Source organism: Peromyscus leucopus, chromosome 1 (assembly GCF_004664715.2).
Source record: "Peromyscus leucopus breed LL Stock chromosome 1, UCI_PerLeu_2.1, whole genome shotgun sequence".
In the NCBI taxonomy this organism is placed as follows: domain Eukaryota; kingdom Metazoa; phylum Chordata; class Mammalia; order Rodentia; family Cricetidae; genus Peromyscus; species Peromyscus leucopus.
This window is the reverse complement of record NC_051063.1, coordinates 49,351,823-49,376,056: the sequence shown is the minus strand read 5'-3', so window position 1 is coordinate 49,376,056 and position 24,234 is coordinate 49,351,823. Positions and strand designations below refer to the sequence as shown.

General features: G+C 54.1%; 1 protein-coding gene across 1 annotated transcript; it reads left to right on the top strand.

Annotated features, from left to right (window-relative positions):
* The first annotated feature begins 2,419 nt into the window (after positions 1 to 2,419).
* On the top strand, positions 2,420 to 21,931 carry Loxl4 (lysyl oxidase like 4). Its single transcript, XM_028888843.2, is given in 16 exon segments — positions 2,420 to 2,755; positions 6,810 to 6,961; positions 6,964 to 7,107; positions 7,664 to 7,842; positions 8,630 to 8,835; positions 10,284 to 10,322; positions 10,473 to 10,692; positions 11,302 to 11,488; positions 11,637 to 11,791; positions 12,441 to 12,608; positions 13,374 to 13,536; positions 15,735 to 15,978; positions 17,044 to 17,159; positions 17,799 to 17,935; positions 18,279 to 18,390; positions 20,461 to 21,931. Coding segments are annotated over 16 exon segments (2,478 nt in total). The 5' UTR covers positions 2,420 to 2,570; the 3' UTR covers positions 20,532 to 21,931.
* The last annotated feature ends 2,303 nt before the right edge of the window (positions 21,932 to 24,234 follow it).

Below are 24,234 nucleotides of genomic sequence, written 5' to 3'. Positions count from 1 at the left end.
CTTTGCTGTGACAAAGGCACTTCAGGAATGGTTTCTATTGATTCACAGTTTGAGGATACCCCGCATCATGGCAGGGCAGCAGAGTGACGTCATGAGCATGGAGTGGCAGGCAGCAGGGGCAGGAAGTAGATGCTCAGGCTGCATTTGCCGTCAGGAAGCAGACTGATTATGGCAATGCCTAGCTCACTTTCTCCTTCGGGTTCAGGGCCACTGGGGACAGTGCCACCCACAGCTAGTGTAGGTCTGCCACCTCAACTAACCCAACGTAACTCCTCTATAGACGCGCCGGAGGTTAGTCTCCTCTGCGGCCCTGGCTCCTGTCAAATTGACAGTCAGTACTAACCATCACACCCTACTTTTCACCTTCCCCACTCATGCGATCCTTTGAGGCGCAAGGCACTTTTGGGGTGACTCTCTCCCCTCACCCTCCCAGCCCTGTTTCTGCTTCCATTCACCGTGGCTACCCTCCGTGGATGACAGCTGTGTGGCTTTGACTGTGTTGTATAGCCTCTGTCTGCCCATCTTGGTATCTGTTATTGAAATTGTGAGGCTATGAGGCACGGAGGTTTTTGAGAGGACTGAATGAGATGGAACTCGGCAACTGTCCCCCAGCCTTCCTGTGGTTACAGTGATCCTGGCAGGGCCTCTCCTGGCTGCTTGGTTGTGTGCATCCCCTCCCACGACGACTCTGTAAACTCACTAAGGGGAGGACAGGACCACAGGTGGCTTGCCTGTGTCTTTCTGGGACCAGTCTGGGGACCGTGACTCCTAGGCCCATGTACTCCATCTGTGAGTAGTGACCATACCTGCTGTGTGCCAGGCCTTGTAAAAGACTCCGGGTTAGGATAAACAAGAAGGTCAAAGCAGCCACAGACTTGCCGTGAGGAGGATGGTAGAGGTCAGACACTGGGCTGAGGTCCTGTAAGTCCAGCCAGGCTGGAAGGAGGACGCTGCAGACCCAGTTAAAATCCAGCATTTCAATCTAATCACAGCCAGCGGAGATGAGCTGAGTTCTCCCTTTTGACCCTCACAAAATGGCTCTTAAGAATGAGGGTAAGAAGCCAGGCAGTGGTGGCACACGCCTTTAATCCCAGGCAGAGGCAGGCGGATCTCTGAGTTCAAGGCCAGCCTGATCTACAGAATGAGTACCAGTACAGCAGGGCTACACAGAGAAGCCCTGTCTCGGAAAGAAAAAAAAAGAAAAAAGAGTTAGGGTATGGTTCCTTCGGAAAATCCCACTACAATTAAGCCTAAACCCACACCCTCACTTCTCAAGGAAGACCCTCATCCACTGCCCGTTACGCCTCTGCCCCGTCTTACGAGGTAAGGACTTCCGGACAACATCAATTCATTCATTGGGCTCCAAGGTATTTTTAGCTCTGGGCAGCCAGGCCTGGTGGGTGACTGGCAGCAGGCGGAGCCCTCCGTGTTGCTCCTGGCTCAGCATTAGAGGTGGCTGGGCAGAGGGCGGAGACCCGCGCATACCTGGTATCCTGGTCCACAGCCGCTTCATTGTCCCTGGGGGAGGAGCCAGGCTGCTGCCTCTGCCACTGACCCGAGGCTGGGAGCATTCTTTCCTGTTGATTCATCCCCGGGAATGTTTTGGGCCCAGGTCGGGTGGGGCAGGGCCACTGGGGGGACATCTTAGACATGAGCAGCCAGGGGTGGGCCCAGGTCTCTGGCACCAGGGTGAGGGTGACCTGGCCGACATGTGCCATCCTGGCCCTCCTGACCTTTTTGCCTTGAGGCCACGTTTATTTGCACATCCCTCCCTCTCCAGACTGGACAGGCCCCTGCCAGTGTCTAGCACTCGGGGCCCCCTTTCTAGCACATAGGAGAAAATCAACAGAGGGTCCCGAATAAAGTAAAGAAGCCCTTACTGGGGGACGCCTGGGCAAGACGGGAGGTGGGAGACAAGCCACTCGCTGCGCTGGGACTGGACGAGGAGCTGAAAACTTCTGTCCATTTCACAAGTGGGTGACCGAGACTGGGAAGTCTGAGGCCTGGAGCCTGGGGGCTACTTGAGCTAGGGACCCCTGTTCTCAGGCCTTCCTTCATTTATGTTCCACAGACTCTCACTCCTCACTATCCGTCATCGCTCCTCCATCCCCCACCCCCTTAAGCCTGACAAGGGCCAAGTCTTAAGTTCTCCCTGGTGCGGTTTATGACTCTGGGAAGCAAGTCCTATCTCCTGGGACAGAACTTCACAATGAGCAGAGTACAGCTTTGCTCTCAGGCTGCATTCAGTAACCCTTGGAGACCAGGTCGCAGGCTGTACCCTATCACTGATCAGGGCCCTCACCCCAAAAGGGCGCCTGAATTGTCCTGCGTAAGCAGCCCATGGAATCCAGGATCCAGACCTAAGACTGCAGGACGCTCTGTGCCACGAGGTCAGTGGGACACAGCCTTGATCTCCCGTTAGACAGAGGAGGAGACCGCGCTTGCATCGGGACTCGCAGACCCGATCATCGCCCCCACAGCGCCTCTCCCGGGACTCCATCAGCCCCCGCGCTCCCCGCAGCGCCCGGGACTTCCCGGCTTGGCCCTGTCCCGAGCTGCGCGCCTGGCTGATGGCCGGGCGGGCGGGGCACCCGTGCACACAGGCGCGCCCGGGGCGGGGCCTGCGGCCTCCCCGGGGAAGGCCCCGACTGGGGGCGGGAGGCTGGCGGATAAAAAGCCCCCAGGGCGCCCCGAGAGGCCCGTTAGCGCTGCGCGGCTGTGGCGCCGGCCCAGCCCCAACCTCCGGATCCAGCCGGTGAGCTCCAGCTTGACGCGATTTCCCCGGCTTGCCTCTTGCTGTCTGTCCTTCTGTCTCTCGCGGGTGGGCAGGCCTCTGGGAGTTCCGAGGGGCTACGAGGGATGGGGGGACCCCATGGACACGTCGGCCTTGCCCCCGTGGGTCACAACCTGCTTCCCGCTGGACAAGTGTCCAAGTTGGGGGAGTTGGTTCCAAGGCTGCCTGGGTGGTGCGCCCCGGCCCGAGGAAGTATGTGTGTTAGGTTTCTGAGCACACTGTGCAAAACCATTTCTCACCCTCCAGGAATGCTAGGGACAGGGTAAAACAGGACCAGATGTCACTCCTGTGATTTGGGTTATTAAGCACGAGGGCAGAGCTGGGCTCCCCCAATTGCCCACCCAGAGCTGACTTCTGGAGATGAGGTGGAAGAGGGAATGGAGGCAGAGGACTTTAAACTCCACCTTCCCCAGCCCCGTACAGGTGGCGGCCCATTTTCAGGCTCTGCTTTTCCCACGGCAATGATGTCATGAGGGTGCAGGACCTAGAGCAAGCCTCAGAGAGCTACAAAGCTATCAGCGACCCACAGCTGGGGCCCCAGCGCAGTTTCCCTGCGTTCTTGTAATCCTTGGGGCAATCATCCTTTTCTAGCCCTTCCTACCTACCGGCACAGGTGCTCAGCCTGGAGCTGCCAGGGTCCTGGATCTGCCCCTTGGCAGCAGGCAGGGCTGGTACCTACACCAGCGCCCTCACACTTCAGCCTGAGTCACAACCAGCAACAAGCTGCTGTTCCATTCACCAACCCAGCCCACCCCCCGCCCCCCAGCATCCTTCACTCTTTGCGGTTTTGAGAGCCGAACCTCTAGCCAAATGGCCTGTTTGAATCCTGGCCACTCCAGCTGTTTCATTTCTCTGTGCCTGACCTTTCCATCTGTGAAATGGAGATGCCTCTTCAGACATGTTTCTAACGGGCATTGCTATCCTATCCCCCCTCCACCCCCCAGATAGTCCCTTCTTCCCTCGAGAAAAGGGACTGCTTCCTTCTCCAAGGGCTCATTCTCAGCCCAGCCCTCCTCCTGCATTCAGTTCTGCAGAAACAAATAGGAAGGTAGGACCCCGGGGAGGCCTTACTGGAGGAAGTAGCACTTGAACAGGGTGTTGAAGTGTGTGTAGGAGTCTTAATAGCCTGAGTAGAATGAGCAATAGGAGCAAACACTTGAGCCTTGGAGTGAAGGCTCTGTTTTGGGAATGATGCGAAGAGTTCGGCGTGAGTAAAAGTTATGGGATCCCGGAGTGGGTGGGAAGTATGGGAGGGAACCCCTCCTAGGGTCTGCCTCCTGGTAGCTGGAAAGGAAGGGCACTGCCCTGGCTTAGAGCCCAGGATCTTGCAGCAGAAGATCCCTGTCTTGTGCCTTCTGGGGAGACCTCCTCCATGCTGTGTGGACCATAGCCACAAGCCCCAAAGCAGAACAGCCCAGCCCATCCATCGGAGACCCCAACAGCGTGTTACACTCTAGGACCAGTTCTCACTTTACAGGTGTGCACTGAGAAACCTGGACTCGACACGGTCACTGATGGTAGTCAGGAGTTCCCTGACTCCTATCGGAAGCAGTGTAGACTCATCTCTCAACTCAGACCCCGTGACCCCTGTGCCCCCTCTGTGGAGAGGGAATGCTCTCTGGGGTGACTTTGGTGTGGCTCCAACCCTGGTGCCCCCCTCCTCAGAGGAGCACAGAGGAGAGAAAGGGCCAGGGGGAAGCAGCAGAGAGCATTCTGGTGACGGCCAGCCAGAAGCCCCCGGGGGCCCCTGAGTTGGAGTGACACCAGGTCATTACTGTCATCTGGAAGAGAGCAGCAGGGCCAGTGGAAGATGGCAGGGGCCTGGCCTCAGTGTGGGGGAGGGAGTCTGACTTCACAGTGTAGGTGGAAGGGACGGGGCGAGTCTCGGACCCACAGTTGGACAGGTGGAGACCAGCAGTTCTGTCGAGCTGCTGTGGTGGTATTGATGGTCCGCTGCAGCAAGCTGCTCTTCTAAGGGACTGGCTGTGTCCATCCAGTGGACAGTCCTATCGGTCTGGTACATGCAGATGTCACTGTCGCCCCCATTTTACAGAAGGGAGATACTGAGGTGCAAAGTTGCCTCACATGACCTAGACTTGTGGGGAGGTGCAATTTGAACCCATGCAGTCTGACTCCCCCGTCTCAAGCCCCATGCCATGGCGCCTCCCACACAGGCAACCATAGGGGGTTTGGAGTGCCTCCTTCACATCTGGCACCATTCTGGGCACTGGGGATACAACAGGAAGTCCTCACTGCCGCGGAGTCTCATTTCTCAAGGCCATCTGGTGTATGTCTATTCCCTACCATCCAGCCTTGCATTCATCAAGGCCATGGGGTTCAGGGCAGTGCTGGGTCCTGGAGGAATAAGGAGTGACTCTCAGCTGGACACCAACCTTGGGGACTGGAGTAGCAGGGACTGAGACCTTCTCTACACCGGCTGATGAGTTCCCCCATGAGCAGGGTTGCCAGGTAGCTAAGGCTGTCCTTCAGTTCTTGACCTCCCTGTCTCAGCTCCCAAGTGCTGGGATTACACATTCCGATTCCTGGTTGACCTGCCCACCTTTAGAGGCTTTCCCAGTTCTCCTTCTCTGTGTGTGGTGAGGGTAAGGAGTAGTGTTTAATGTCTTCGCTTCTGCGTCTCAACACCTGTCCTAACTGATAATCCCCAAGAGGTCAGCTGTACGGGCACATCCTGGAATCCCGGGAGTCGGGAGGCAGAGGCAAGAGGGTCCCAAACTCAAGGCTAGCTCTAACTGTATAAGCAAGATCGTGTGTGTGTGTGTGTGTGTGTGTGTGTGTGTGTGTGTGTGTGTGTGTGACTCAGAAGACACAAGCATTAGCAGAGTGTCAATCTTCTCCCTCCATTCCTATAGTGACCTCCAGAGCCAGGGTGGAGGAAACTAAGCAGCAAGCGGCCCCAGAAGACTCTAGTAACTGTTCAGACATGGTTCATCTCTGTGCCCTGCCCTGCCCTCCAGTCTCAGGACTAAGGCTGCTAAAACGCTAAGGGGCCCAGCTTGGCCCTCCCTCTAATGTATGTGTCCCTGTCTGAACCCTCCCAGGGTTCCTCATTTCTGACAAGATGAAGGGAACATGCGCTGCTAGGCACACAGGACCCTTGATCATCTGGGACCTGCCTCCCTCTCCCCTTTCCTTTCAAATCTCAAGCAGGGATGGGTACCTGCACTTTGTTCCTGCATTACTTCTTTTCCTCTTTCTTCTTTTGCCCACCCTGACCTCTCTAAGCTGGACTGCCCCCTTTCCAGCCTGGGAGAACTCATACATCCAACAAGACCCAGGTTCAGTAGTCCCTTCTCTTTTTTATGTTTCTTTTGTCGTTTGGTTAGTTAGGATCTCATGTGGCCCAGGCTGGTCTTGAACTCATCACGTAACTGAGGCTGACCTTGAACACTTGATCCTCCTGCCTCTATCCCCCAAGGGCTGTGATTATAGGCGGGAGCCACCCTGCCCAGATTACACATCTCTTCTTTAAGAGCCTCCCCCACTCCCCTTCTGGGTGTAGTGAAGATGAGGGTATATAATGCTTCCTTCACGTCCCTACACCTGGCTGAACAAGTGGACCAAAGCAAAGTCCCTCCCAAGAGTGTAACCGATGCACGAGCCATACAGCGGCGTGGGCCTGGGCTGTGGCTGAACGGATAGGCCACCCAGGCCAGAGGAGACAGCAGATGGTATTTGGCTCAACCTCCTCACCTTGGAAATAGGAAACTGGAGCCTGGAATTTAAGAGACTTGGCCAGGCCACACAGCAGTGAAAGTTGTCCCTTCCCACTCCAGCATTCCATGCACCTTTTTGCGGGTTGGGGAGCAGCATTTTATCCTTTAACATCAGATGGCCGACGAGTGTGTTACCACTAGGCAGGTGTTTCTGACCTGAGGGTACTCCGGGAGGCTCCAGGGACAGCACTTGGTGAGCAGACCCCTCTTCCTGCCTACACACTGTTGAGGAGCCGAGGTGGGGTGGAGGTGGTGATCCCTGTCCATTCCTTCCCCAGGTCTCCTGAAGTCACCGTGATGTGGCCCCCACCAGCCACCTTCTCTCTGTTCCTGCTGCTGCTGCTGCTGGACCAGGCCCCTCCCTGCAGGCTGCAGTCCTCAGGCACCAAGAAGCTCAGGCTGGTGGGTCCAGCGAACAGGCCAGAGGAAGGCGCCTGGAGGTGCTGCACCAGGGCCAGTGGGGCACTGTGTGTGATGACGACTTCGCGCTCCAGGAGGCTACTGTAGCCTGCCGACAACTGGGCTTTGAGTCAGCCTTGACCTGGGCACACAGTGCCAAGTACGGCCAAGGGGAGGGTGAGTGACTGCGACGCACTGCCCCAGAGGATGCAGAGATGGGAGCCAGCTTTTTTTTTCTCTTAGAACTAGGCTCCCTGAGGCCCCAACAGAACTTTCTAAAAGCCCATCCAACCTTTCATGACCAGTTCAAATGGCCTCTTGAAGACCCTTCCTGAGTGTAGCTGCAGGTGACTTCTGCTCTGACCTTCCCATTCTCTCTTGGAAGGAGATCACCAGCATCACCATCACTAATCTAACTTCTCTGAGCATGGTGATTTGCACACGGTGGGTACTTAGGAAATGACTGATGGATAGAGGGTAGACAGATGGACAGGTAGGTCTGATCGCTAGATCTACCTGTGTAGCCAGAAACAGTTTCTGTGGACCTGGCTCCAAGAGGACGCAGGTGGGCAGGGGTGTGGATACTAAGAGCCCCTGCCCCTACCCTCGAGACTCCCCAGAGAACCAACTCCCTGTCCTCCCTTGCTCCTCTGTGCTTGATAGTGTAGGGTCCCACCCAGGAGAAGGCCGTCTCTCTCTCCTCATCCTTGAGCTCATCTCCCCTCCCCCACAGGCCCCATCTGGCTGGACAATGTGCGTTGTTTGGGCACCGAGAACACCCTGGACCAGTGTGGATCTAACGGCTGGGGTGTCAGTGACTGCAGACACTCAGAAGATGTTGGGGTGGTATGCCACCCACAGCGCCAGCGTGGCTACTACTCTGAGAAGGTCTCCAATGCCCTCGGGCCCCAGGTGAGAGGCTGCACAGGTCCTGTCCTGAGCTGAGGCCTGGACAGGGCAGAAAGCCTCCTGCAGGGTGAGCCTGGAGGAAGGAGAAGGAATGAGTAGCACTCGGGCTGAGCCATCCCGACCCTCGCTTAATGTAGAACCAGTCGAGGGACCAGACGCTAGGCCTGGTGGGACCTCAGAAGCTGTTCCCCGAGAAGGAGGTGGACATGGGGCAAGGGGACTGCTTCACCCACAAGGCTTGGCCACAATTGCTGCCTCTTCCCAGCACAAACAACCCCAAGCTAAAAACAGCTCAAGCCAAACAACAGTAATGGGCAGGGCTGGGAGCGGGCCCCCACCCTCTGATGCCAGGCAGCCTCTGCCTGAGGACAGCTAGCTGGCCCTGGCACCCTGGATCTGCAACGGGCCACCATGCAGGGCTCCACACGGGTTTAAGTCCATCGGAGCTAGGGTGGTGGGTCCACAGGATACAGCGGCTGATCTCAAGCAACTGTTCTTGCCCATTTCAACTCTTTTCTGGGGGGCACAAAGAAGACCCCTCCACGCCCACCGAACATCCCCATCATCCGAGGGCTCCTTTCCTGACCCCAGTTAGATCTAGACAAACCAAGATCTTGGCTCACCCTTCCCCTGCAGTCTTCAGCAAATGCCTCCAGTTCTCTGGGCCTACCAACGAGGGGGCAGGAGGATGGCTCTGAGCCTGGCTTTCTCAGGAAGATCTGCAGTGGCCTAGAGGAGACCCAGGACCCTGGGGACATGGCCTATGGTAAGGTGACTCCGTGCCTTGCAGGGCCGGCGGCTGGAAGAGGTACGGCTCAAACCCATCCTCGCCAGTGCCAAAAGGCACAGCCCCGTGACCGAGGGGGCTGTGGAGGTGCGTTACGAGGGCCACTGGAGGCAGGTGTGTGACCAGGGCTGGACCATGAACAACAGCCGGGTTGTGTGCGGGATGCTGGGCTTTCCCAGCCAGGTACCTGTCAACAGCCACTACTACAGGTAGGAAGGGGCTGGGCCTGTGTGTTCGAGTGTGAGTGGTGCGAACCTTGAAGGGTTCAGTGAGACTCTGGAGGGACACATTGATGGGGTGGAGGTCTGTGGTAGCGCAGTCCTCACATGTTGGGAACGGAGGAAAGCAGACCAACTGGGGACAATCTCCTGGACTTGCTGAGTTATGGATCTCTCAAGAACCCTAAGGGTAAGCAAGGAACTTCAAGGTCCCGAGAATCATCTAGACGTGGTCAGAAAGTAAACTTCATGCTTGCCCACCCAATGGAAAGAACCGACTGTGGTACACAATGAAAGCGATTGGATGAAAAACTTTGTGTCCCTTGTTACAAGGATTTAACTGAAGGTCCTTACATCATTGCCCGCAAGTGTAGACAGAATGCATCCTGGTCTTGGCTCCATCAGGAACTAGCTCTGATTGGGGTACACATGGCCCTCAACTACCCTTTGTGGGGAACTCTGTGCTGTCCAGGGAACTCCTGCTCTGTTCCAAGCCAGACTATAACTGGGTTGCATGCAAGCAAGGCCTGGGGTGGGGAATCTGTGTAAAGGAGACATAAAAATACTCTGTCAGAAATGCGGCCAAACTGTCAGAGAAGATTGCGTCAGCTCCACAGACAGCCGCCCCCACCACCCCAGTCCCACAGCTGTGTCAATGACACCCGCAAGAGGACTCTCCCTAGGGGCCTCCGCGTAATCTAGTCTGCCCCACCCCTACGGGTTGCCACGCTTCATCTATAGGCAGTTCCAAGTCCCTTGCTTCTGGCTTACAGCAGCCTGGTTCTGAATAAAAAGCATGGTGAGCAGCCGTACGACCCCATCCTTGGGGACGATGGGGACATGGCCCCCTGGCTCCCCACCACCTAGTAACTGCAAATCAGGCCCTGTGGACTTACCACCCTTCAGCAGAGCAGCAGCTCTGGTTACAGCCTGCCTGGTTACCCTGCCCCAACCCCCCAACAAGGCTCTCAGCTGCCACTGTTCCCAGGGGATGTTTTCCAGGTGCCTTCTCTCAGAGACCCCCTAAAGGATCCCTTCATCTGGACTGGGAGCGGCAAGAATGAGTTGTTTATTCCGTGGCAGCCCCACCACAGTGGAGACTTTAGAGGGAGAAACAGAGAGGGAAAGAAAAGGAGGGAGGGGGAGGGGAAGAGAAGGTCTGGGGAAGAGTCTACGAGTCTATGATATGAAGTCTGCTATAAACTCAGAACTGAGGGATCGGGGCAGGCGATTCTTTTTTTTTTTTTTTTTTTTTTTTTTTTTTGAGACAGGGTTTCTCTGTGTAGCTTTGCGCCTTTCCTGGGACTCACTTGGTAGCCCAGGATGGCCTCGAACTCACAGAGATCCCCCTGCCTCTGCCTCCCAAGTGCTGGGATTAAAGGCATGCGCCACCAGGCGATTCCCGCATCCCTCCACCCTATCTGTTTTTTCTACCACAGAAAAGTCTGGAATCTGAAGATGAAGGACCCCAAGTCTAGGTGAGGAGTGGTATTTTAGAGGGCAGTCTGGGGTTTGGCATGGAAGGCTTCCCCCTCCTCCCCTGGTCCCCTTTTCTTTTCCTCCCTCTTTCTCCCCTGAGCTCCCACATCCCCATTCAAGCCCACCACCCATATTTCCTTGTCTTCCAGGCTGAACAGTCTGACAAAAAAGAATTCCTTCTGGATTCATCGGGTTGACTGTCTGGGGACAGAGCCCCACTTGGCCAAGTGCCAGGTACAGGTGGCTCCAGGAAGGGGCAAGCTTCGGCCAGCCTGTCCAGGGGGCATGCACGCTGTGGTCAGCTGTGTGGCAGGGCCCCACTTTCACCCCCAGAAGCCGAAGCCCAGGCACAAGGAGTCCCGTGCAGAGGTGAGTCCCAGAGTACTCAGCAACCTGAAGGTGGGGGTCCTTCTCAGTGGACCTCTCTCCGCTGCCCAGTGGGTAGAGGAGAGAGGAACCATACTGGTAGGAAGACCTGGCCTCACAGAATGAAAGGACCTTGGGTTTTTGTTGTTGCTGTTTAAGGAGATCATTTATCATCCCACCCATCACTTACCATGGATAGGAGGCAACTGTGAAAACAGTAATTAAATTGTAGCTGTAGCCCATTGAGGGTGAAGGTATTGAATCTGAGCCTGGCCTTTTGTTAAAAAAAGTAGGTGAGAGCCAGGCAGTGGTGGCACACGTCATTAATCCCAGCACTCGGGAGGCAGAGGCAGGCGGATCTCTGTGAGTCCCAGGACAGCCAAAGCTACACAGAGAAACCCTGTCTCAAAAAGACACACTCCCCCTCAAAAAAAAGTAGGGACCCCCTCCCCACCATGTCACTGAAGAAGCAGAGGTTGAGAAAAGGATAGTTGTGGGAAGTCAAAGGCCTTGGCTCTGGCCTTGAAGCTTGCAGGAGTCGCACCCCGAAGCTCCGTCCTGGGGGCTCTGACCCTGACTGCCCTTCCTGAAGCCCAGCTCTCTCCTCTTTAGCAGGAGCTGAAGGTGCGCCTGCGCTCTGGGGCTCAGGTGGGTGAGGGCCGTGTGGAAGTGCTCCTGAACCGGCAGTGGGGCACAGTCTGTGACCACAGGTGGAACCTCATCTCAGCCAGCGTCGTGTGTCGTCAGCTCGGCTTTGGCTCTGCCCGCGAGGCCCTTTTTGGGGCCCAGCTGGGCCAAGGTGAGCAAGGAGGTACGGGGTGTGCAGGACGGTCCAGATGTGCCACGGGCTCTCTTGGCAGCCCGGAACAGAAAGTTCACTCTCCAGGGAGGGCAAGTCATAGGTGTGGTTTACGGAGGAGCCTCACACAGTACGGTCTTCCCTGCAGGCTTAGGACCCATCCACCTGAGTGAGGTACGCTGCAGGGGGTACGAGCAGACCCTCAGTGACTGCCTTGCCCTGGAAGGGTCACAGACTGGTTGTCAACATGCAAATGACGCTGCTGTCAGGTGCAACATCCCTGACATGGGCTTCCAAAATCAGGTGGGTCTAAGTCTGAGTATGTCCTCAGGCAGGGTCTGGGGAGCCCCTGGGCACAACCTGGAGCCAGGAGGAGGGGTTCAGAAGAACAGCTACTGTTTCTGCCAGGGTGGTCCAGGTGCCCTTGGGGCTGGCCTGAAGAACTCCCTTCTGTCACTGGGCCCCACATCGAGTCCCACAGACGGCAGAGGGACGTGGGGCCTTGCTGGTATATACATTGGCCCACACTCCCAGGTCCTGAGCAAGTTGAGAAAGGGGGTGCATCAAGCCAGGGCCACCAGAGAGAAGTGCTGGGGAGCGGCCCTGGGACTGTGGGCAAACGGCTGATGTCTCGGAAAATGGTGTTAACTCTCTAACGGGTTGACAGTCAACAAGGTGGCAGATACAGGTGCCCTCGGCAAAGTGAGTCATCTCTGATGGTGGGAGATGTTAAGTAAGAGGAAGGCATGGTCCAGGGCAGAAGTCCCTGCCACAGGCACTGTCAGTGAGATTTCTTAGCATGCATGGACATCACACACTGGCTGATGAACTAAGCCCACGACACAGGAGACGGGCGGTGGTGGTGTCTGGGGCAGATCATAGCACACTTCTCTGGCAGGCTTCCCAGCTGGCTCTCCTGGCTTCTCCCTTTACACACCTCTGACGGTTATAGGTGCGCTTGGCTGGTGGGCGCAACCCCGAAGAGGGAGTGGTGGAGGTGCAGGTGGAGGTGAATGGCGTCCCACGCTGGGGGACCGTATGCAGTGACCACTGGGGGCTCATGGAAGCCATGGTGACCTGCCGACAACTTGGTCTGGGATATGCCAACTTCGCGATCCAGGTAGGTCCCAGTCTGGCTCCTTCTGTGAAGCCTCAGCCTCCTGGGCCGGCAGGACTAAATGTCTGCCAGAGCTGCCAGCCTCCTTCATTCAGCAGTTACTCACTGAGTGAGGCTATGGGTTGGTACAGAGTGGGCGTTGGGGATGGTGTGACAGACAAGGGCACAGCTGAGGGAAGGCTGCTCAGATGGCCTGCAATCTGTCTTCATCTGTGGGAATCATGAATGGCAGTTAGCCAGATAAGAGGGAAGAAGCATAAACAGGCCGTGGAAAGGCCTGTGGCCAGCAAAAGTTTGACCCAGTTGAGGAAATGAGGGGCCAGGGTTGCTCTCCAGGGAGAGGGCCACAGTTCAAGGGTAAAGGATGAAGAGGCAGAATCACTGTAGCCAACGGCCTGCTGGGCGAGGCAAGGGCAGACTTTACTCAGAGGCCTGGGCTCTGCCCTGGTTGGGGTGTGAGAAGCAGCTGGGAATGGGGACACACTAGTGGGAGTGAGAGGTCAGACTTGTCCTGCCCCAACAGCAGAGCTGCCTTCTTGGAGATGGACGGGACAGTGCCACAGGCAACAGGAAACTGCCCCAATGACATAAACTTTTAACATCAGAGGGGGCCAGATGTGATAGATGTGATATGTTTGATTGCCCATGAGGTAGGGTTCTCATGAGTACAGATTTCAAGGCCTATGCTGGACTATCGTCGGGTGGGGATGGCGTGATGGAGGCATCCGAATGACTTGACGGGACGATGCTGCCTGGCTGTCTTCCTAGGACACCTGGTACTGGCAGGGGACACCAGAGGCTAAAGAGGTGGTGATGAGCGGAGTTCGCTGCTCGGGCACAGAGCTAGCCCTTCAGCAGTGTCAGAGACACGGGCCTGTGCACTGCTCCCACGGCCCGGGGCGCTTCTCGGCTGGAGTCGCCTGCATGAACAGTGAGTAATGGGACCAGTGGGTGACAGGGTCAGGAGTGGACACAGCAGTGCCTCCAGTCTCCAGCTGTGCAGCTGAGCCATCTGGCCTATCCAGATGCAGGGCCTGCCCTGCCTGCCCCCTCCCTCATGGAGCTTCTGTGAGAATGAAAATTGAGAAAACATAAGAGCACAAGAAGCTAACAGAGGGCTTTTCACTGGGGATTGTGAACAACATTTTCAGAAGAGTGAAACCGAACAGAAAACGTGGCAGTCCATTCCATTTAGGAAGGGTAATGGTTTTTCTAGGAACTGTGTGTGCGCCCAGTTACAACATAAAGTGAATTTACTGTTGTTTGTAGGAAATACTTTGAAATACACTGTAGAGGATACACAAATGTGAGGGACACCAGAGCCTAAGGCCGAGCTGCGGGTTCCCTTCCCAGCTGTGGCGTTTACCCAGCAGGCTTGAGGACAAGACCACTCTGTGGCAAGAGTTTGCCCCACAGACCCAGATTCTCAGGATAGCAGCATCTGTTTGACACTGACCGACAAGGCCAGAGCCAAGATAATTACATCCAGTCCAAAGGCTGCAGGCTGGCACCAACCCCGGAGGCCACTTGACCTTCTTCCCAGCCACGCTCCAGCCCCAAGACATCCTAACCGTCAGTGAGCCCTCTGTGTAGCACCCTTGGGAGAGCCCTGGGCCCACCCTTCTCACCGTCCCCTGAAAGAGACGGGATGCCAGTGGCGCCCTCTACACCCAGGCCTCACAGCATGCTGGTTACCTGCTCTCAGTCCCCCTGCTTGGCCACCTTGGACTGTCCCTTTAACTACCTCCAGGGCAGCTGTCCTCGTGAGCACATCTGGTGCTAAGCGCTGGGCAGGAGGACCAGCAGCTTGTACTCACCCCCTGCCCCTGGCTTTTCTCACATCTTTCTGTTTGCTTTCCCCTCACTCCCTCTGAAAGCACTCCTTTCCTTCAGGAGCTCAGGTCTGCCAGTGGCCGTCTCCGGCTTTCTCCAACATAAGCCACAGGACTTTCAAGCGCATGGCATGCGTAGTGACACCATGGGCACCGTGTGGCATAGCACTCCAAGCCCAGCCAGAGAAACAAGCCAGTGTTCCCATCCACTCTACTCAGCACAGAGCCTCACCCCAGGTGCCTCTGCCCCGATACCTAACCCCAAACCCGTGAGAAAGGCTGCTTTTCTCCTTTGAGTTTACATGGTAACAGCAATGACTTACTCCACACCAGTATTGACACCTGAAGGACAGCAGAGCCTCAGAAGAGAGCCCCCTAAAGGTGAGGGAAGAGGCTGAGCTGACTAGTGAGACGAGGCACACTGGAGTTTTAAAAATTATTATTGTCATGTGTGTATGTATGTAACTTCTGGGAGTCAGTTCTCTGCTTCCACTTGGAATACAAGGATTGAACTCAGGTCGCCCGGCTTGCACAGCATGCACTTTTACTGGCTGAGCCATCTTGCTGACCTCAGGCTGGACTCTTGCATGCAGAGAGGCACTGGAGATACCCTGATGCCTGAGAAACGCGATGCATGGGGACACCTGTGGAAGTGGTTAGGCTAGAGTGGCCCACCTAGAGGGAGCACAGAGCACACCTCGGCAGCCTGAACAGCACAGTTGAGGGTCAGGCTCCAGGATCAACTCCTTCATTTTCCAATCTGGTCCTCTCACTCCAGCCCAAGAGACACTGAGAGACTGAGGCCCAGGGACTTGGCTGAAACAACCGAGTGAGGTATCAGTAAAGCCTTTGAAAGGCTTTTACCCTCTAAGCTACTTGAAATCACTTTGTAAGACTAAAAAAGACGTAACAGCTTACATTTCATTTCCTGTTTACTGCAGGACAATGTTCTAAGCACATTACAGATACCACCTATTTAATACCACCAATGACTCCCACCTTGTAGATGGCGAACATGAGACACAAAAGCATTAAGCAGTCACGGAGCTGGTAAACGGTATAGAAACTCAGGCAATGCGTGCTGGCCCCAAAGCAGCAACCTTAACCATGACAATGGAGCGGCTCCAGGTCACAGAGATGGGTTGCTCTCCTTAGCACTAGAACTCACACCTTCTGACTCAGCTGCCCTTGTTCCTGCGCTCCTTCGGCAGTCGGGGGCGAGTGAGTCTGTGCTCACACTGGAGAGCAGACTCGCTGCCCTCCCACTGTGCCTTCCACCGTGCCCCCTGCCCCCCAGCCGCTCCAGACCTTGTGATGAACGCCCAGCTGGTACAAGAGACGGCCTACTTGGAGGATCGTCCGCTCAGCATGCTGTACTGTGCCCACGAGGAAAAGTGCCTCTCCAAGTCTGCTGACCACATGGACTGGCCCTACGGACACCGGCGCTTGCTGCGCTTCTCCTCCCAGATCTACAACCTTGGCCGGGCCGACTTCCGTCCCAAGGCTGGACGCCACAGCTGGATTTGGCACCAGTGCCACAGGTTAGTTCCTGCCCACACTTGGCTCTAGAGGGCGAGGGACAAAAACAGAGTCCAGGGACTAAACAGTATGGTTTTCCCTGGCCTCAGGTAAAGTCCCGCTAAGTCTGCCTTTCTAGCCACCTGGCTGGCCTTACCCTAGGAGACAAGGGGATCCCTAGAGCATCTGCCTGCTCCCACACCCTCACATCTTCCTTGGATGTAACCACGTGGATGGTGCTTATGGGACCGGTTGCCCAGAGCAATATTCCAAAGAGATGCGATTGCCAGCAGGTGATCTCTGCTAGCATGGTATGACACACAACTTCCACATTGGACCTCAGGTGGCCCCAGTCTTCAGAAGCCAAGTAAAGTGGGGACCCCGGAAACCTGGAGACCCAAAATAAGATGCTTGCTCTGCAGAAAGGTTGGCAGGTTCCTGTAGTAACAAGGCAAAGCCTCAAAGGAATGGCAGGGAACAGTCTGGCACAGAAGGAGATAATAAGCATCCTTTCTTAGAAGGACGCTCCACACCAGAAAGAGGAGAGGTAATGCCTGTAACAGAGGAGAGTGGAAGGGATTGTACTATTTTCTCTCAAGACATAGCTGTGTGTAGGAAGGCTGAGAGGACTGGGCAGCGATTTGGGGACTTGGCCTTGCCTGAGTTAATAAGCACCTGTTCCTGTAGCATGCACAGAGCTGTCATTACCACTGGATTGGAAAATATGGTAGCAATTTGGTCCCAGGCTGACGGAGTACTCTCTCCCCATCTTCTTCACTACGAGGCCACCTCTGGGCTAATGCTCCCCGCCTTGGACCCTGCAGCCAAGGTCGCAGGCTTCTGAAGGCTGCCAGGGGCAGTTTGTACCTCTTTTCCCTGAATAAAGGAGACAGCCGTGCCTTGCTGCCCGACAGGAATGCCACAAAGAAGTCTGTGAGCAGGCTAATCTTGAGTTGGGGAAGAAGGGCACTGCCCTGCTATTACGACTTCCCTCCTTGGGGAATGACGGGACCTCCACCTTCCCTGCTAACCTCTCCAGATGACCCACTCCTGTTGCTGTGGCGCTGACCGCTCTGCTTCTTCCTCAGGCACTACCACAGCATCGAAGTCTTCACCCATTACGACCTGCTCACACTCAATGGCTCCAAAGTGGCCGAGGGGCACAAGGCCAGCTTCTGTCTAGAAGACACCAACTGCCCCACAGGTTTGTGGGTTCCTATTCACATAGCCTCCTGGTGCACTCTTAACAGATCTCAAGTACCTTTGGGGTCAAGATCCTCTTTCCTGGTCAACAGCCCATACTCCTGAAGAGTCTAGCTTGGCAATAGCACTCAAGGACAATTCAAAAACTTCAATTTCTGCCTTCTGAAACCTTCAGCGGAAAGCTCTCATTTCCTCTCAATCCCCAGCACTCTGTACCACCTTAAAGAGGCTTAACACTTCCAGCAGTTCTTGGAGGGCAGGGAATGTGTTCCTACTTGAACCTCCCAGTCTGATCCCTTAGTGATGTAACCAGGTGAACCAGACCTTCTGGGGGCTGGGGGACAGAATCAGCACCAGAGGGCTAGAATCCCCACCACACTTCTTAGACCAACAGGGACTTTTATTAGTGCATCCAAAATATCACTGTCCTTGTAGTTTGCCCATGCCAAATTCAGTCGGCATGAACCCTCTATTTGGGCAAGTCATTTAACTGAACCATAGGCCCCAAACTCGTGTGCTGGGCAGAGCAGAGCTGGTAAAGCCAGTTTGAAGACTAACTGCTGAAGCCTATGAAGGACCACACAGTGCCCGGTCACAATGCCTTCTTGATGCCATGGTAACTGTGTACTCTCCTTTATAGGAGTGCAGCGGCGTTATGCGTGTGCCAACTTTGGGGAACAGGGGGTGGCTGTAGGTTGCTGGGACACGTACCGCCATGACATCGATTGCCAGTGGGTGGATATCACAGATGTTCGGCCAGGGGACTATATCTTCCAGGTAAGGACTATTTCCAGCAGTTACAGATGCTCTGGGGTTAGAGGAAGGTGATTTCCCATGGGATCCAGGAGCGCTATCCCTTTTAGAAGCTGTGTTGTAGGGGAAGAGCCCTCACAGGGATCCCAAAGCTCTGGGCTTGAGTCCCTAGTCAGTGGACACTGGGCAATTCCTAGTCTTCATCTGTGAAAAGGCACGCTGATGTGTACTTCCTGGGGTGACTAAGGATCAGCAAATCAGGGCATAGAAAGGCCACTTTGTAAAATACTAGGTGAGGTGTAAAGAACCCTACATGTCCGCTCACTCGGAAACCACACCGCCCACTTGGTTGTCCCCTTCACTGCAGGTGGTCGTGAACCCCACCAACGATGTGGCAGAGTCAGATTTCTCCAACAACATGTTACGCTGCCGCTGCAAGTATGACGGGCAGCGAGTGTGGCTGCACAACTGCCATACAGGTAACTCAGCCATGGTGACAACAGCCTTATACAGGAGGGAACTTTAAAGGTACACCCGGTACCCGGGTGTGACTTGTAGGTATGGACAGATGGCTGTGGATGGGGGGGACACTGGTCAGACCAGCACCCTCACCACCCAGCAGCTACACTCCATTATGAATTAATTTCCATTCTCTTAGAATCTCTCCTGTCCTCTCAAGCCACATCAAGATTTTCTTTTTCTGGCTGGGTGTAGTAGTGTATGCCTTTTAAAAATGCTTTCCTGTCCATACTTGTCCCTTTTCCTGTAGTGTTCCTGAACTGCCTTCTCAGGAAAAGTTCCCCTTGGTCTGTCCTATCACCTCCAGTTATAAACAGGGCAGAGAGAACTGCAGTGTCCAAGAGGCAGCGGAAGGAGGCAGCTGCCTTTTGTACAGCATCCCTCCATCTTACAGTTGAACAGTGCCTGCAGGTGTGTGTGTAAGGGTGAGGTGCAGGGCCGAGCTGGCCTTCCTGTCAATGTGTCTGACAGCAGGATACAGGAACTCAGTGCAGCCGAGGGTGTCGAGGCATACAAACAGATCCCCCTAACCTGGTGAGTCCCCGGAAAGGGTATCAAGTGAATGGGGAGCAAGCAAAAGCCTGGAGCTGGATGAGAGATCAGGAAGTGGTATTGGAGTGGGGTTCTGGAAGTGGGGGAGCTGCAGAAGACGAGCATTCTACGTGCCTGCCTTCTAAACGAACCCCCTGCTCTCTAACCCAAGGCAGGAAACCTCAACCTGAGGGCTTTCTCCTTTACTATTTTTTAAAGGTTTATTTTTAGTTATGTGTGTGGGAAGGTAAGTGCACAGGTGTAAAGTGTCCCTGGAGCCCGAGGCACTGGATGCCCCTGGAACTGGAGTTACAGGACACTGTAAGCCCTGCAGTGCATGCTGGGAGCCAAAGTCAGGCCCTCGAGAGCAGTGCACACACTGAACTGCTGGGCCATCCCTCCAGCTACAGATTTTTTAATTAAATTTTTTTGATTGAAACAGAGTCTGGTATGCAGTTCAAGCTGGCCTTGAACTTGGGGCACTCTCTGCCTCAGCCTCCTGGAGACAGGCATGTTTCACTCTGCCTGGGTAGTTTTCTTTTATAGAAACAGACTACGAGCTTCCAGGTCACTGAGGTGTTCTTCAGGGAGGGGTTACTGGAGCTGTGTTGTGACAGAAAGGCAATCCTGGGGATCCCAAGGCCCTGGGGTTTGAGTCCTGATTCAGCGACACTGATGCCTCCCTCCCACGGGCTTCTAGGAACCACTGACAAATTCCAGTCAAGGAACAAAGTTTGTTTTTAAATTTCTTCTGCGGTCCTGAGTTCACACAGTAGCCCTCCACGGGCTAGGCAGGCACCCCATCACTGAGCTACATCCCTCGACTCGTTTGTTTTAAAAGTAGCTCTGCCAACAAACGGGGGAGAATGAGAGGGAGCATCTAAGCTTCCCATCTGGGTAACAGCAGCCTTTGCTGACTCTGAACAAGAATGGGAGAGGAATTGGGAGTGCGCACAGAGAGCCTCCATATGCAGACTGCTAGGGACCCGGGGCAGTGACGAAGAACAGACCAGCAATGCCAGAAGGCAGAGCCCACTAGAGTCCTTACACAAGTGTGAGGGCTCACGGCAATGCACCTCAAGTTACATGACAAAAGCACTGGAGAGCCCAGTGATAAAAGGCATGGAAAACCACTGTCCCCGTGAGCTTGCAGGGGGAAGGGCATCTGCAAGCCAGGCGACAGCTAGTGCCATGGAGGAGGGTGACGCTGGTTGGAGCTGCAGTCACAGACAGTCCCTGCCACTGCAGAGTCACAGCAGAGGACATGACTGGCCTCTCCTTCCACTCCCAACCCCTTGCTGCTGTTGAGTTACCAGGTAGAAACCAGGGGACAAGGCAAGGAGGGTGGCCAGTCCCCAGGGCACAGAATGAACCCAGAGAGGGAGCCAAGAACTAGCACAGCCCTCTCCACCCAGTAGACTGTCTGTGCCGATGACTGCCCTGATGGAAAGGGGCTGTGGGGGGTTTGGCTACCTAAGCTGTTTCCCTTTGGCCCACAGGAGATTCCTACCGACCCAATGCAGAGCTCTCCCTAGAGCAGGAACAGCGACTCAGGAACAACCTGATCTGACGCCACTGCTGCACACTCCCAGCTCTGCTTACACACCAGATACCTCAGCTTATTGGAGCCATGCCCGTCACAGAGCCCTGACTCACAGGACAAGGGGCCAGTGACAAGGAGCACCAAGAACCTGCTCAGGAAGCCTTTTGATGGCCAACCACCACCTGGATGGCAGCACTCTCAGGATGGCTCTGGACCTCCTCCAAGTGGCTCTGGCCAGCTAAGCCTTCTCTTCCTTAAGGGACTTAATCGATCTTAAAATCGGATGCACGGTTCCCAGTTTCAGGAGCTCTAAGTTCCTTGGGGTGAACTGTGGCCAAGGCCCCCTCTAAGTGTTGCTTTGCAAACATTTTGGAGGAGCAGAGGACCGAGGACCAAAGAACACAAGAAGTGGAGTCAGTTCTCCGTTACAAGCTCTGTGCAAAATAACCATGTCAAAGTCACAGCTGGCAGAGAAGTTGGTGACTGCAGTCCCTCACCTTATCCCCACTCAGAACTCATGTCTCACCCTCTGAAGCCTCTCCTTCATTCTGTCACACACAGAAGTGTTTCTAATACCTCTGAACCCTCAGGCCTCCCTCCATTTCCAGATGGATCAGCATCTCTAATTACTGGGACTGGGGTGGGAGGCAAGTTTCACAGAAGTAGCAAGACAGAGTAGCAAGAGATCAAGAGGACAGCTGAGGTCACATAAACTCAGTCTGTCAGGATCTCTGCCAAAAGAGACGACAGTATGTTCCACATCTGGCAGGCAGTCCAGTCTCTTTTAGAATCACCCACATCGCAGGGTTAGCCTAAACTTCAGATTTCACCAAGGCCACTTCACCTTAAACAAACTTCTGCAATTGGGAGGAAGCTGGCCAATCAAGCCACTCCGCAGGAACAAGAAGACAGGTCTGGGAGAGTTAGGGAAAGAAGACTGGGGAAAGCAGAAGTGAAAAGGAACACTTCGTCAAGGACCGAGCATGGGAAAGACCACCATCCGTGTGTGAGGTGGCTGTGCTCCGTTCCTGCTCAGGTGATGTAAGTCCCCAGGGTGGTCGTGGGCATGTCTGGACATTTTCTCCAATGACATGCACACCGATGATCCTTCTAGGTCTCTAGAATACCAATAAAGTTTGCTCACTATGGACTGCTACAAAGACCAGACCAGCAGTGCTTCTGTAGCTTCAGTACATAGCACTCACTCCACCCTCGTCCCTCCAGAGCTGGCCAAGGATGCACAGAACAGATTCCTTGGGACAGCCCACCCCAGTCTGTTTCTCCAGTCAGATACCAACCTGCTTTACAATTACCCTCCCAAGGCTCAGCACTCAAACTAGGGTCAGAAAGGTTGAGAGGTGATGGGGAGGAATGAGAAAGTACAATCCAAAGACCGTAAACTTTTACAATAGAGGCTACAAAACAAATGAGTGGTAGCAGACAGAGCTGATTTACAGTACTCACCTCCCCACAATACACAAGCTACCCTGCTAGTCAAAAGGGACATGTGTTGGGGGTATCTTCTGTGAGTACAAAGTGCCTTTTTCCATTTCCTCCATTCCCTCATCTCCTTCATTTGGCAGAGGAAGCCTATTTTGGTGTAGCGGTTTAGGTAAACAAGGGAAGGACTGATTTCCTGTTGGATCCAGCAAACAGTGACAACATTATCCTCATACATGAAGCTAATGGTCTGCAAGAGAATGTGCAGTTAGCTGGGGGTGGGGTGGGGTGGGAGTGGTACTGATGACTAGATTTGGGCAGGGAGCTTACCCTCCGCTCCTTGTTAGATCTAGTTTCCAAGAGGCCATAAAAGCAGGCCAGGCGGACAGTAGCGGGCAGCACGGGTCTCAGCCTCCCTGCCCACATCACACAGCTGGAGGGTGCAGCCGGTTCTAATTCCTGGAAAAAGCTACACAAGGGCTGTGCTGTTAAACTTCTGAGTTGAAAGAGAACGGCACGGGAAGACTGGTGGCTGGTGTGACTTATAACCAGATGAGGAATGTTAACAGAATACCAACCACCAAATTCCAGACAGAACCGAAACCTCAGAAGACGTTCACCTTGGCACTGAATGGCCTCAGAGAAACTGTCCCTGAGGTGCTAGAAGATTCCTCTTCAGAAAGTAACCTCCCAGTGCTACAAGGGTCTTCATGCTATGAAGAGAAAACTAGACTCTGTAGGAACTCTAACTTTCTACTACAGATTTTACATAACCCTGAGATTTACATGTTCACCATACACAAAACATGTATGTACAGCAGAGAACATGAGATGTCATCCCCAACACCAATATTTCTTTATAGCAGCCACATCATTTAAGCAGCTCTTATTTTAGAGAGGTCTGGTCCATGAGACAGTGGCAGCCACACACTGTTCATTCCTCTGACAAAAGTTCAGCTTCGACATAATAACGGATTTGATCCTACGTGGACGAGCTCAAGGCAGTTTGTATTGGGCCAGGACTTCTCACCACTGGCCAATACACAGCAACCCCAACTACTGGAATAATGTCAGCAAAAAGCACATTTCAATTAGCAGTAAAAGAGCAATGCACCGTAACTTTCAAATGCTGAGTTAAAAAATTGATTCTCTGAGACGGATTATAAGACTAACCCTGAGAGTTAAGCTGATCATCAGATGGAAGATATGTTGCTAGAACACTTAATGAGAAAAAAATTGTTTTGGAAGTGATGAGACTTATTTAAAAACTGAGTAATAATATGGGGCTGTACATTATCATTAATAATGCCTTTAAAGGGCACTAAACAGTTAACAAGAAGTACTTTCACAGACAAGTGACAAGAGAAGTCATTTTGTTTGTTTGATTCTCAAGATCACTCGTAGTCTTCAAAAATCCAAACCCAGCCTGGGAGTACAGCTCAGAGGTAGAGTGCTGTCCTATGCAGCACATGTGTGGCTACAGGTCTGCTTTCTAACACGGGGTAGGTTGCCCAAACACGGCAAGTGTGTGCCTTAGAAGTACGCCTCTCAGTATAAAGCAATGCTAGGGCCCGAGGATGGCTCAGCGGAAGATCCTGACTCTTCCAGAGGACCCAGGTTCAATGCCTGGCAATCACATGGTGGTTCATGACCGCCTGGATTCCAGGTCCAGGAGATCTGACACACTCTTCTGGCCTCCAGTTACCAGGCATTCACAGACTCAGGCAAAACACCGACACACATAAAATTAATAATAATAATAACAAAAGCCAATGATAGACTCCTTGGCATTTTCTTTCAATGCACCCACTGTTCAAACAGACCTAGCAATATTAGAGAAGTCTGTTCTATGAAGACAGAGAACAAACCCTACACACGTACAGGCCAAAGACTCGAGTGGAAACAGAGGATCAGGAAAACAGCACAGTTCCCCACATACGGAATGGTGGCACTCACAGAATAGGGCCACCGAAAAAGGAAACCTGGAACAAGAGACAATGCTGAAGAATTGTGACAGGGCTCCCAGACTGGACTAGCAACAGAGACAGATCAAGACTCAGACCCAAGGCCAGTGTCATCCTGAGGACCATGTTCTAGACAAAGCTAATAATCCATCACTGTCATGGGCATAGAAATGCTGTGGGATGTTCTGTATGTCCTGTGGGAGCCTGTTCTTGGGTTCCTTGTGGCTTTACCCAGCAGGTCCGCATAGAGGATGATTAGGACCACGGGCCTGAGTGCAGGTGTCTGAGATGGTCTGCACTTGGCTGTGCTGGTGGATGGTCTGTAT